The sequence below is a fragment of the Montipora foliosa genome, chromosome 13 (assembly GCF_036669935.1).
Source record: "Montipora foliosa isolate CH-2021 chromosome 13, ASM3666993v2, whole genome shotgun sequence".
NCBI classification, from domain to species: Eukaryota; Metazoa; Cnidaria; class Anthozoa; order Scleractinia; family Acroporidae; genus Montipora; species Montipora foliosa.
The window spans coordinates 25,671,856-25,684,355 of record NC_090881.1 but is presented as its reverse complement, the minus strand read 5'-3'; the positions used below and the strand labels follow the sequence as shown (position 1 = coordinate 25,684,355).

At 39.4% G+C, this 12,500-nt stretch overlaps 1 protein-coding gene across 2 annotated transcripts in view; it reads left to right on the top strand.

Moving 5' to 3' along the window:
- The window catches only part of LOC137982797 (acid-sensing ion channel 1-like), a 14,577-nt gene extending 7,454 nt beyond the window's left edge, over window positions 1-7,123 (top strand). For both annotated transcript variants that reach the window (XM_068829948.1, XM_068829949.1), the window contains 4 exons: window positions 47-109; window positions 473-659; window positions 5,195-5,286; window positions 5,563-7,123. In XM_068829948.1, coding sequence (XP_068686049.1) covers window positions 47-109; window positions 473-659; window positions 5,195-5,286; window positions 5,563-5,675 — 455 coding nt within the window. In that variant the 3' untranslated portion in view covers window positions 5,676-7,123. The remainder of the gene's footprint in view (window positions 1-46; window positions 110-472; window positions 660-5,194; window positions 5,287-5,562) is intronic.
- Window positions 7,124-12,500: the final 5,377 nt, after the last annotated feature.

The window sequence follows — 12,500 nt, the reverse complement described above, 5'->3', positions numbered from 1 at the left end:
TTTGCCACTCGGATAATTCTAATCCTGAGGTCTTTTATATTTTCAGCTGTTGATGAAGCCGAAGAGTGTAGGCTCAAACAAACCGCTCAATGTGTTTTCCCTAAAACTGGTGAGGACGGTTTGATGTTGGTTGGCAATGGAACCCAAGTGGAATTGTTATGTTTATTATAAATTGCCTCACCCGTAAAATCGTTCAAAACGCCAACGTATGAATTAGCTACTACGGCCCAGTCGTGCAGGAAGCTCTAACCTTTTTAATAAAAACAAATTTTGACCTTACCCCAGTGCCAAGTTTTCAGTGGCACAATATCATCAATTTGGACCCTTGTTTCCCCTTGAAAACACAAAGACGTCAATGGACAATGGCGCGCACAGTTTATCTTGTTTACCACCCTTGTATACCGCCCACTGATTGCATTTACTTTCACGCGCACATAAATTTCAGTCAGTTCTGTTTGTTGTTTCTTTACAGACAAATTTTACGCGGACGTCGGTATGAACTGCAGTTGTCCAACTCCTTGTGAAGCAAGATCTTTTAAACCTGTCCTCTCCTATGCGGGGTTTCCCAACGAAAACTACGTTCCTGAATTACTAAGTACTTCGCAACATCGACGGGAATTTTCAAAAAATTTCAAGACATATTATCGGAACTTACTAAGGTAAACCTTTCTTCCAGGTTATTATTGACTTTGGTTTCCCCCAACTCTTCTTTCCCTTTATTCCCTAATTTGCCACAGACTGTACTCCCTGCAACCTCGTACCCATGGCGCTTTTCCCTGGCTTTGGGTGGGACGGGAACCCATTTCCCGTCCACCCAAAGCCAAGGAAAAGCGCCCTGGGTACGAGGTTGTACTCCCTGCTTATATATAATTGATGTGCGGCCAATAGACAAAAGAGAGAAATGATCCTCATGGGTTCGAATCCCGTTGTAGCTACCTGAATTTTTCAAGTGTTTATTAGAGGCAATTGCTTAAAGGGGTTATGTCACGCAATTTTAGGCAATTTCAGCACTGATCGAATGGTCATAGAATTAACTAAAATATAAAAATAACTGTTCAAAACTATAGAAGAACTCTAACAAAACACGGGGAAGCCAAGAAGGGACATGGATGGACAAAACTGGAGGGGATTGAAATGGATTGAATTTGGGTAAATTTGAAAAACGTCGGCCCACCTTTTTTCAAATTTATATCAGTCTATATCAAAATGTCATTTACAAAGCTTGAAAACCATTCTCAGTTGTTATGTGGCCGTGATTTTGCAAATGAAAGACTCTTGCTCTGCCAATTTGACGTTTTAGAGCTCATAATTAACAAAATTAAACAAAATTACCTAAAATAGCGTGACCTATAGCCCCTTTAAGTTGTCCAGAGAAGTTCGAGGATCATTTCTCTCTCTCGTAATTTTTTGATAATAAAAATTACAAGTTTTGCGCCTTTAAAGTTAACGTCTTTCTTTCTAAGAAAGAGGAATTTTTAGCATCCGAAAATTCTCGTGAAAAGTTTTGGGACTTGAAATTTTTCTTTGCACGCTAAACTGGTCAGCTTATAATCCGCAAGGACATGAAGGAGTAAGAAAAAAATCCGTCTTTTGTGAGAGTAAAATGGGTAAAATGTGATTGAGTAACGTGGTGAATGGTTTTCATCGACAAAGATGCCAAAGAATTTAATGAGACTATTTCCTGCAATGATAGACAACTATAACAACAACAATAATAATAACAATAATAATAATAATAATAATAATAATAATAATAATAATAAACCCTTAAGCACAAAGATAACGGATTTGCTGTATATTGACGACCTTAAGGCGTTTGCAGCGTCAAAGATCAAACTCAACAAGGTTCTGAAGTCAACCAAGAGTGCGATGCAAGATATAGGCTTAGAATGGAAGCCAAAGAAATGCGCGACCGTCCATGTAAGGAGAGGCGTACAGGTGAAGGATGAAACCGGAGTGCAGTTGGATGACGGAGCAGTACTGACAAATCTAAAGGAAGGAACTTATTACAAGTTCCTGGGAACATTAGAGAACCTAAAACAACATGACAAGTTAGCTCTGAATGTTGCAGCCAAAGAATACCTACAACGCATGTCAGTCATCTGGTCAAGTCCACTGTCAGATCACAACCGCGTAGCTGCATCGAACCAATTTGCCCTTCCCATACTGGGGTATCTAATGTGGACCCAGACCTGGCCAATAGCAGAGCTTAGGCAAATTGACAGAGAAGTTCGAAAAATCCTCGTTGAGAGCGGCGGCAAACACCCCTTTGGCTCGACAGCATTCCTGTACCTCCCGAGGGAAAAAGGGGGGCGCGGGCTGAAATCAGTCGAGCAAGAATACAAATTCGTCAAGATAAAGGCTGCTCTGAAAGTCTACAAGAATCTGGATCCGACCATTGCAGTTGTGAGAAAGTTTGAAGAAAGAGCAGGTGAGGTGGGACACCATTCATTTTTAAAGGATAGCATGAAGTATGCAGCAGAGCTCGGTCTTGGCCTGGACCTTGAGCACCCGTCACCCTGCATCACCCAGGGGGGAGTAACAATCACAGACAAGAAGATCAAAGTTGCCTTGAAGGAAACTGTAGAAAAGCAGAATACGCAGGCTGTGAGGGAAGAGAGGTGGCAAGGAAAGCTACACACAAGTAGGTGGGAGGATGTAAGTCTGAGTAAAGCAGGCTGCTTTGCTTGGCTTAATGACTGGACGTTGTGTCCGTCTAACACCGTTGCAGGAGTGATCGAGCTCTACGAGCAACTTTTTTACAACACGAATATATTACAGTCACAAGGTGCGAGCCCGACCAGCTACTGAAGTGGCATGTAGGCTATGCAGTAGATCAGCAGAAACAGTTCAGCATATTCTAGCTGGATGTCCCACCTTGGCCCAGAACAAGTACTTGGAAAGGCACAATAACGCCTTGAAGATCCTGTTCTTCGAGATCCTGAAGGACGCAAACCTTATTGACAAAGTCCCACCATGGTTCTCCCCAGTAAAACCCAAACCGGTATATGAAAACGACCAGTTTCAAGCCTACTGGGATGTCCCGCTCTATGCTGAGCACACCGAGGTGAGAGCAAACAGAATCGATGCCCGTTTTATCGACCACCAACAGGAGAAGGTGATAGCACTAGAGATGAGCTGTCCATGGATTGATAACCGAACAAGTAAGGAAGAGGAGAAGACAGCCAAGTATGCCCCCCTAAGATGGGAGATAAAGCGACAGTACCCTGGGTACGATGTGCAACAATACAACATCATTATTGACGTGCTAGGTGGATGGTCCACAGACATGGAGGAGGGAATGAGGAATTTACTCGGGTTAAGAGTGAGAACTAAAGGAGTCCTGCTAAAGATGCAGAAATCGGTCTTATCAAGCTCTCTATATATTGCCCGCACTTTTAAAGTAATCACATAAACTTTACGAGCAATATAACACGAATTTCATTTCAGCAAAGGATATTATTGTAAAAAAAAATGTATTATTATTATTTATTTTTTTTATTATTATCCTTTTTTTTTTAAATTTTAGCAATCACTTATTTTATATTTCACATAGTTTAATAGATTTAAGTGGATAATACTTTTAGAAAGATATTTGTAAATAGGACTTGAACATGGTGTTTTTAAGGAGCTCCTGGGTTACGATTAACGCCCCAGGTAGCTTTAAGGTATTGACATTCAAAAGTTTCAAACTGTCATAATAATAATAATAATAATAATAATGGTTAACAATTAACAACAATGGTTACAGGGTTGAACAGTACAACATAATAATTGACGTATTGGGTGGGTATTCTAAACACCTAGAGAAGTTGGTGAGGAAGCTAATAGGAGCGAGAACACGGCGCGTACTTGAGCGGATGCAGAAGTCGGTCATTTCAAACACTTTGAACATTGCCAGACATTTAAGGGCACTAGATTTTAGGTTTTCTTTTTTCTTCAGAAATCCAGAAACACAAGTGTTGTCGCAAAACCTGTATTTTACTGATTTTCTACGCAGTTTTTATAGTAGATAAGAGTTTGATATGATTCTAAATAGGCTTTTAGTAGAGATAACCAAATTATCTTGGCCTCGTGTAGGTTTATAAGAGATAATGAGAGTATAAAAACTGAATAATTTTCTAGATAGGCTTTTAGTAGAGATAATGATATCATCATATTTTTGCGTAGGTTTTACAGAGTATAGAATTTAAAAATGATTCTGAGTTGGCTCTCTAAGTAGAGAGATTCATATCATTATGTATATTAGAATTGTACTAGGTGCCGTACCGAACTTATTTTACTTCTTAGTGTAGCTTCTCAAGTGGTGTAGGTTACGTTATGCGCCCTATACTACTCATAATGTGGACAGCATTCCAAAGTTTTATCCTGCGAGATGATAATAATAACAATAATAATAATAATAATAATAATAATAATAATAATAATAATAATAACAACAACAACAAGATACTAAGGAAAGTACTGTCCCTGTAAGAAGGAAAAGAGAGACCTGGGACCCGTGGTGTCTTGTTGTAACCCGATCCCAAGGAATATAAACCAGGCCGAATATCCTGCCAGAGTCCGAAGAATGGACATAATAACAATAATAATGATAATAATGATTTTTATTTTATTTATTTATTTATTTATTATTCTTTTTTTTATACTTTTATATCTACATATATTTCTTCATGTTTTTTTCATGTTCCTGCACTTTGTAAATAACTGTGAATTATTTCTTAGATTACAATGTAGCTGAACTGTACAATAGGATTTTATCAAGTTTTAATAACAATAGCAAAGCAATTTGCTAATTACTTTCGACACTCAATTAAAAAACAATCTAACAATAAAAATAAAATAAATAATAATACTACTAATAATGAACTTTGTTTAAGTGTCAAGTGTATTTAGGGCCTGGGGACTAATTGGGGACACTTGACAGAAATCAAATCGTAGGTTGGTTTTTGAGGAGAGGGGAAAACCTTTCGGAGCAGAGCCTGCGAGAACCAACAAACTCAATCCACATGTGACGCCATGTCTGGGAATTGAAACCGGAGCCACTTGTTCGATTCTACATATAGAAGTCACACTACGCAAATACGCTTACAAGATAACCGTTTTTGCCACACTTGAGCACCGAGTGTCTGACTAACCGATGCCAAAGCAAATTAAATGACTGATACAGTTACTCGTTTTGTTGAAATAACAGACAAAACTACTTGGAATTAAATGTGTATTTTCAAGAGCTGGAGGTCATGATCGTGGAAGAGCAGCCGGCCTATGCCGTGGAAAGTTTGCTTGGTGAGTTTTAATGTCTTAATTAAGCGTAACCCGTGCCAGTATCGGTGCCTGAATTGTCATGTGAATAACACCAATGCTAATGTTGCAATCATCTTTTGCCTTGGTTTCTCCGAGGCGTTAAAACAGAAATTTGGCCTCCTGGAATACGTTTTAACACTTATTATTAACTATCTTTATCTAAATGAACTCGCTAACTGTGCTGGCGAATTTGCCCCTTTTTTGAATGTTATGTACAACTACTGAACTAATAATATTTGTCATACTTTTTGGTCTCAGGTGAAATTGGCGGCCAACTAGGGCTCTGTATTGGAGCCAGCCTTTTATCTCTTCTGGAGTTTTTTGACGTCTTATTCAGCATTTTCAACATACGTTTTGGCTTTGCAAGATGAGTTAGTAACTATCGCGGCCATCTGATTATTCGCTCAGAACTGTGTCTTCTGCATAGCTACTACACCGTTTAATATCACCAACAATGATACAGATCGTTAGTTTAGCGTGAACGACAGACAGTGAAACAATTAGCCTGCAGAGCGAGCGTATTGCGAAAGCGATTAAGGGCCCGTCCACACTAATCCGTTTCCGAAAACCTCCGTTTTTATATGACCGTCCACACTAAAACGATCGAAAACGGGTGTTTTCAAAAACGAAGATCCACGAAAACGGAGGTTTTCGAATTTGCTTTGAAAGTGGAGAAATTTGAAAACGTAGGTCTATTGTTCTAGTGTAGACGACGAAAGCGGACTTTCGAATACGCTTGACGTCATAATCGTGAGATGCCTCACTTTTGGCGCCAAAACGTGATAATGTTGCTGTCGCTATTGAAGCACGTGCACTAGGACAAAGAAATCGTCCGAGCGTAGCCTGGTAACAAAAACGCATCTTGAGATCTCCGTTTTCAGTCGCTGGAGTGGACGCAGATCTTTTTATCCGTTTTCAGGAACCCGGAGGTTTTCGAAAATGCATTAGTGTGGACGGGTCCAATGCCTCGATTATCTTGGACGAGGAAAATGAAAGAGCGCTGGGGCGAGCTAAAATTGGATGATTGGTTTAAAAAAAACAGGGGGGGAGGCTGGAGAGGAGGAGAAAAATACGCCGTTTTTTCGTCCCCGGTCCTAACTGCCTCTACTCCACTTGTCCAAATTCTCTCCTTGTTGCGCTTCCAATATGGACGCCTTTCCACTAAACTTCGGCGAAAACCCCTTAAAGCGAGCGTTAATGCCTGATCTGCGTGCGATTAAGGCATATGTCGATCTATGTAAGTATCCAGCCTCGTGGAAAATGGGGCAAGTCACCCCCCTATTTAAAAAAGATGACGAACTGAATAAGGCAAACTACAGGCCGGTTACAGTTTTGCCAGCATGTAACAATGTTTACGAGAGGATTTTGGCTGCACAGCTTAACGACTTCTATTGTTCTATTTTATCCGATTTTATTAGCTCATATAGAAAGTTCCACAGCTGTGAGACGTCTTTATTGAGAACTAGACCCTCCGTGAGGGTACACTGGGTTGCCTGTGGTACGTGCACCGTTCAATACAATTTTTTTCAAGTTGGGGGGTCATTAAGAAGTCATACCAGAAGAGGCCATTTGGCTCACAGGTCCTCACACGTTCGTACGACGAAACAGATCTGTCCTTGCGTAATATGTAGCTCTAACAGAGCACGATATTGTTTTGGTATTGTCTATCATTGTAGTGCCATAGTAGAAGTCTTGGGTAAATAGTCTGAGAAGACATGTGGTTACTAGCAAAGTACTGAACCCAGAAAGATTGAAGAAAATAAATGGGAAGTGAGAAACATTGGCTTCTGGGCTGACATGTTAATAAACTTCTTTTCACAACAAGTTTAAGCGTGCCCTCTGAGCCATCTGACAGCTTTGTAATACCGAAGTTCACTGAAGTTAAGCCCTGTTGGGCGGGGTTAGTGTTTGGATGGGAGACCAAAATAATATACCCCTCGTAAAGCAGAAGCATCGGACCGAAAATGCTATTAACGCTAACAAACGCAAACTCAGCAAGGTACAGATTTTGTTAGCTTGCTTTATGCAAAAACAAATATTGATGCAAAAGTAAATAAATATTGATACACAGTTTTTAGAAAGAGCAGAAGGAAGTTTCCAGGACGATCGATCGAGAATAACATATTTACGACATGAAAACAACATTTATTTTGAACCGTGAATATAGAATATAAAAAGTTACGATCAGCGACAAACATTTTGGGGGATTTTTGCAACGTTCAATTTTGTTATTGTACGTTTTGGCTGCAAAAATAAATCGCAAAATCGAAAGTGACAAGGCCGGAATTCAGCGGGCGCCGTGATTAAGTTACCGCGGCATGTTTACTCGCCAAACAGTGAAGCATCTGTTTCAAATGATGGCAAGATACCGGGTTTTTGTAAGTTTCTTTTTCTGTCAAGTGTTATAAAGTTTGACAATGAAATGAGCGAAGTCAAAACAAAGATCACAATCGCACAACTCTTGTTTATGCAAAGTCAAAATTACTCTCCAAGACGCGTTCGACGTTATTTATCACCAGGTAATTTCATCATTTTGGAAATGGCAGCTACTTTATTATTCATCTGCGTCACAATTTTTCACTGATTTTGGGGCTCATTTTGTTGAAACTCAAGCAAGCTTCCAACAGGCCTGTGAACCCTTCCTGCTTACAGAGCAATACTAAAAAACTTCTCCCATATCACATTTCAACCTTAAGCTCGGAAATTCAATACACAACATGACATTATAATTCACAAAGGCAGAAAATACCACAGAATCCTTTTCCAGCGAAAAAATTATTGAAACAAACAACATATTTGCTCTTAGAGGCGGGAACCTCTTCCTATTTCATTGCGTGCGTGAAGGCAAGAAACTCGATCGTGTCAAATTACCATGTACTTCAGGTAAATACAGCTCACTTTGATTTCGGCTCGACGGGCGATAGATTGTTGTCGAAGTCCATTACTCGTCGCTTTTAACATTCCACCGCCTGTATATCCAATTGACCTGCCATTCATGAGCTTCATAAGGGTATATTTTGTTCAAAGATCCACTAAAACGCCATTCGCGTTACATGACTTTCGACGCCATTGCCGGTTAAGTTAATCGTTCTACTGTGTCCACCAGAGAAATCTACGCATTTCCCACTACCTTCTCGATCCTAAGAAAATACGCGCAGAAGGCTCTATGCACAGAGCCACCACTTAGCAGGGGAGTGACAGGCAAGACTTTTACCGACACGGAAAAAAAAAATTAAAAAACGACGAAATCAACGCAGACCTCGACTGGTTTGCCATAGGCAACCCAGTAAAAAGAAAACAAACAAACTAAACGCAGACCTCAACTGGGTTTGCCATACTAGCAACCCAGTAATGACAGAAGAATGGAGGTCTATGCGCGATGATGGGCAACTCGTTGGGATAGTGTCGATGGATTTGTCAAAGGCCTTTGACGTTATACAACACCCCTTGTTATTAGCCAAACTCAAAGCCTACGGATTAGACAAGGATAGCTGTGCTCTGTTTGGAAACTATTTGTCAAATCGACAACAGAGGGTGAAGATCGGCGACACTTTCTCGTCATGGGAGAGTGTTAAGCGTGGAGTGCCCCAGGGAAGCGTTTTTGGGACCTATTCTTTTTAATATATTTATAAACGATCTTTTTTATCATGTAAAGCGAGCAAATCTAAATGCGTATGCAGACGACCATCAAATTTATTACTCAGACACGGATCCAGTGGCACTAGAAGAATGCTTGTGTAAGGAAGTAGAAGTAGCAAATCAGTGGTACAGTTAAAACAGTATGATTTTCGACAAAAGTAAACATCAGGCCTTGATCCTTGGTGACACGGAGCATACCTTTTCTTTTCCAGTTAAGGAGTCAATTGACATATTTGGTATGACCATTGATAATAAACTTCAGTTTGATAAACACGTATCTTCCATTTGCAAAAAGGTCAATAATCAGTTAAACGTTATGATAAGATTTAGAAAATTGATCTCCAAAGCCGCTTTGATTAAACTGTATAAAGCCTGTATCTTGCCGCACTTTTATTATTGTTCATCGGTGTGGCATTTCTGTGGCAACCGAAATACGGATAAAATAGAAGTTTTAAATAAAAGGATCCTTAGGTTTATTCTATTGTAGGTGACTTCGAATCTGAATATTATAACTTACTGGACAAAGTTAATTGTGCTTCTCTGTACAATAAAGTAAAGTAAAGTAAAGTAAAGCAACCATATTTCACGTCGATAACTCGCAACAGTAATTCAACTGACAAACCTGAGGTAGACGGTGCGCTCATTTTACTCCCCCTCTCCTTCAGTGCTCCGTTTCACGGGTATTTAAAGCTACTTAGCTACACGGAAAGGAAAGAAATCGAAACAAGGATGCGAGATCCGGGAATCGAACTCAGGACCTCTTGCACCAAGGCCGCACACTAACCGACTGTGCCATCCTTGCTCCTTACAAACGTATACATAATAGTTATGTAATATGTTAATTTTACTTTATAAAAGTTTATTTTAAACTAAGTATCCTATTTATATGCAGAATATGTTTACTCTCCGTTCTACCTCCTATAATCTTCCTGTACCTAAAACTACTACTTATGGCCTTCGTTCTTTTTCTTATCATGCCACCAATCAATGGAACTCACTGCCGGACTTTTTTCGACCTGCCAATTTTAATGATTTTAAAAAAGCATTAGCTAGCCTTGACTTTATGTACATTTGATAATTTTCACTTTAGTGCTTTTAAATTTTTTATATATAGTCCTATTTCTTTTAGCCATAACTTGTAAATATTGTACAGAATCGTAGTTAATTGTATATTTTGCTATTTTTGTTATTGTTTTCTCGGAAATATTAGCTTTTATAATAGCTACTCTTTAAATTCGAGAAAAAAATAAAGTTTATGTATGTATGTATGCATGCATGCATGCATGCATGCATGCATGCATGCATGTATGTATGTATGTATGTATGTATGTATGTATGTATGTATGTATGTATGTATGTATGTATGTATGTATGTATGTATGTATGTATGTATGTATGTATGTATGTATGTATGTATGTATGTAGGTATGCATGTACTAGGTAAAATCCACGAGCCACGATTCCCAACCTCGTTCCCAGGACCTCTCCCTTGGCTTCTATCCCGGCTACGTAGGCTGTGGCTTTTGCACAGTGATTTCTCTTTTATTATCCAAGCTACGTGTTCCGGCACTGTCACTGACCACACCTACACTGCGCAATGTAAAGAAATCACATTTGTTCAAATTTCAGTTTTTAATTACTTTTATCTCCTCGAATCTTTTTTTCACGAAATGATTTTTATTTATGCTACTGTTACGGTAAGTGTGATATTAGCGAACTTTACACAAGATAATCCACTTTTACTGGAAAATATTCGGCCAATGAAAGGCTGTTAAATGAAAATACCAGGACTTCTTTATATGATGCCTTGAACTTAACAGTTTATGAAATTCATCACCTAGTAACTAAATACTATACTGCATTTTCATGTTTCGAATAGTTGCTCAACACTTGTTTTAAATGTTACTAATCTCCTCCTTTATACGTCGCTTTATGGCAATGGACAGGGGCAGCTCCGGCTTTACATCTTCCCAGGTACCCTTGAGAACTTCTACTGTGTTAATCTCGTTACTGCGCAAGATCGATAGGACTTCCTTAACTTTTCCTTCGTCATTCCATTTGTGCTTCATTTTTAGACGGGCAAATAACTGCTCCAATGTCTCCACACCGCTACTAGCACCTAAGGACGACGAGATCACTACGATTAAGTGTGTTGGTTCATATTTGAGCTTCAAGATGAGACTGATATTCTGATCCACATAAATTGAGGCTTAAATCACACCTCAAAGATACTCAAAGTGCTCTTTGTCTAAATTCATTATAGGCGACAAACAGCCCCACTTTTGCACCTTCCGTCTGACTTAGAGAATGAGAGGCTGCTGTTAGTAGTCTAAATCATTCACGAGAGAAAATAAGTCATTTGCGCGGTCAATGCTAAATCTGCTTTTCAAGGAATTCACGTGATTTTCGAATTGGTTTCATAAGTCTATTATCTCTATCTATAATTAACTCTGCGTCGTTCATGGCGCATGTGTGCCTCAATAAGTAAATCAGAATGTTTACGCCAAACTCGTTCTCGTTCCATGTAATGGAGATTAATTAGACACGAACTCTTGGCCCTTCTGCACAATCGTGTAGTCTGGAACCGGCCAGAGACCGTTACTCTTTGCATCATCCAAAGCATCGCAGCCTCTGGGGTCCGGATGCGGTCGTCGACACAATTCTGCGGGATACACTTACCTCCAGCAGCAACATCTCTTTCCATCTGATTTTTCTCTTTTTGCTTGCGAATTTGTATGAAGCTCTCAGCTGACATCAAAGACTGTTCCAATACATCAAGAGCAGTTCGCTTCGCAGTCAACGACGTTTGTTTCTCCTCGTTTGTGTAATTTGCAATAAAGTAGGTTCTATGACTAGTACTGCCAGTCGCCGAAGATGCGTGATCGAAAGCATCTTTTTTCTGGTCATCGTTTATCTGGTCCAAGCAGGTTATCACTGTCACAGGAGAGTACCCTAAGAAGAAAATCGAAACCATGTTATGTTTAAGGAAAACTCAGGCAGAGAATTATGCTAACGAGCGATCTCTCACTCATGGCCCTGGTTGAGTGGTTGTAGCTTTTCCTTTTCTTCGCTTCATGGTTGACTCTAGTTAAAAACGCTTACAACTGTTTACTGCACAATCTTTCTCCGTGTTTAGACTGCCTCAATACGTTGATGTATTTTCAACCATACTTAATGTATGGTATAGTAGCGTGGGGTAATACTGCAAAAGTTCATAGAACTAAACTTTTGACCCTTTAAAAACGAGCTCTTCGCCTAATGTATTTTGCTGATTACAAATCTCATGCAATACCTTTCTTCATTTCTTCTCGTCTTCTTCCTTTAGATATGCTCTATTTTAAATCTGTGGCTGTGATTATGCATGATGTATCAAACAACTTGACACCTCCTAATATATTTAACCTATTCACCCATCAAGCTGATATTCATCCTTACGAGACGAGATCATCGCAAAGAGGAGATTATTTTCTGAAACGTTCGAGAATAGATATTCAAAAAAGATCTTTCTCAAGAATTGGCGTTAAAATTTGGAATAGCATATCTTGTGAAGTCCGCCA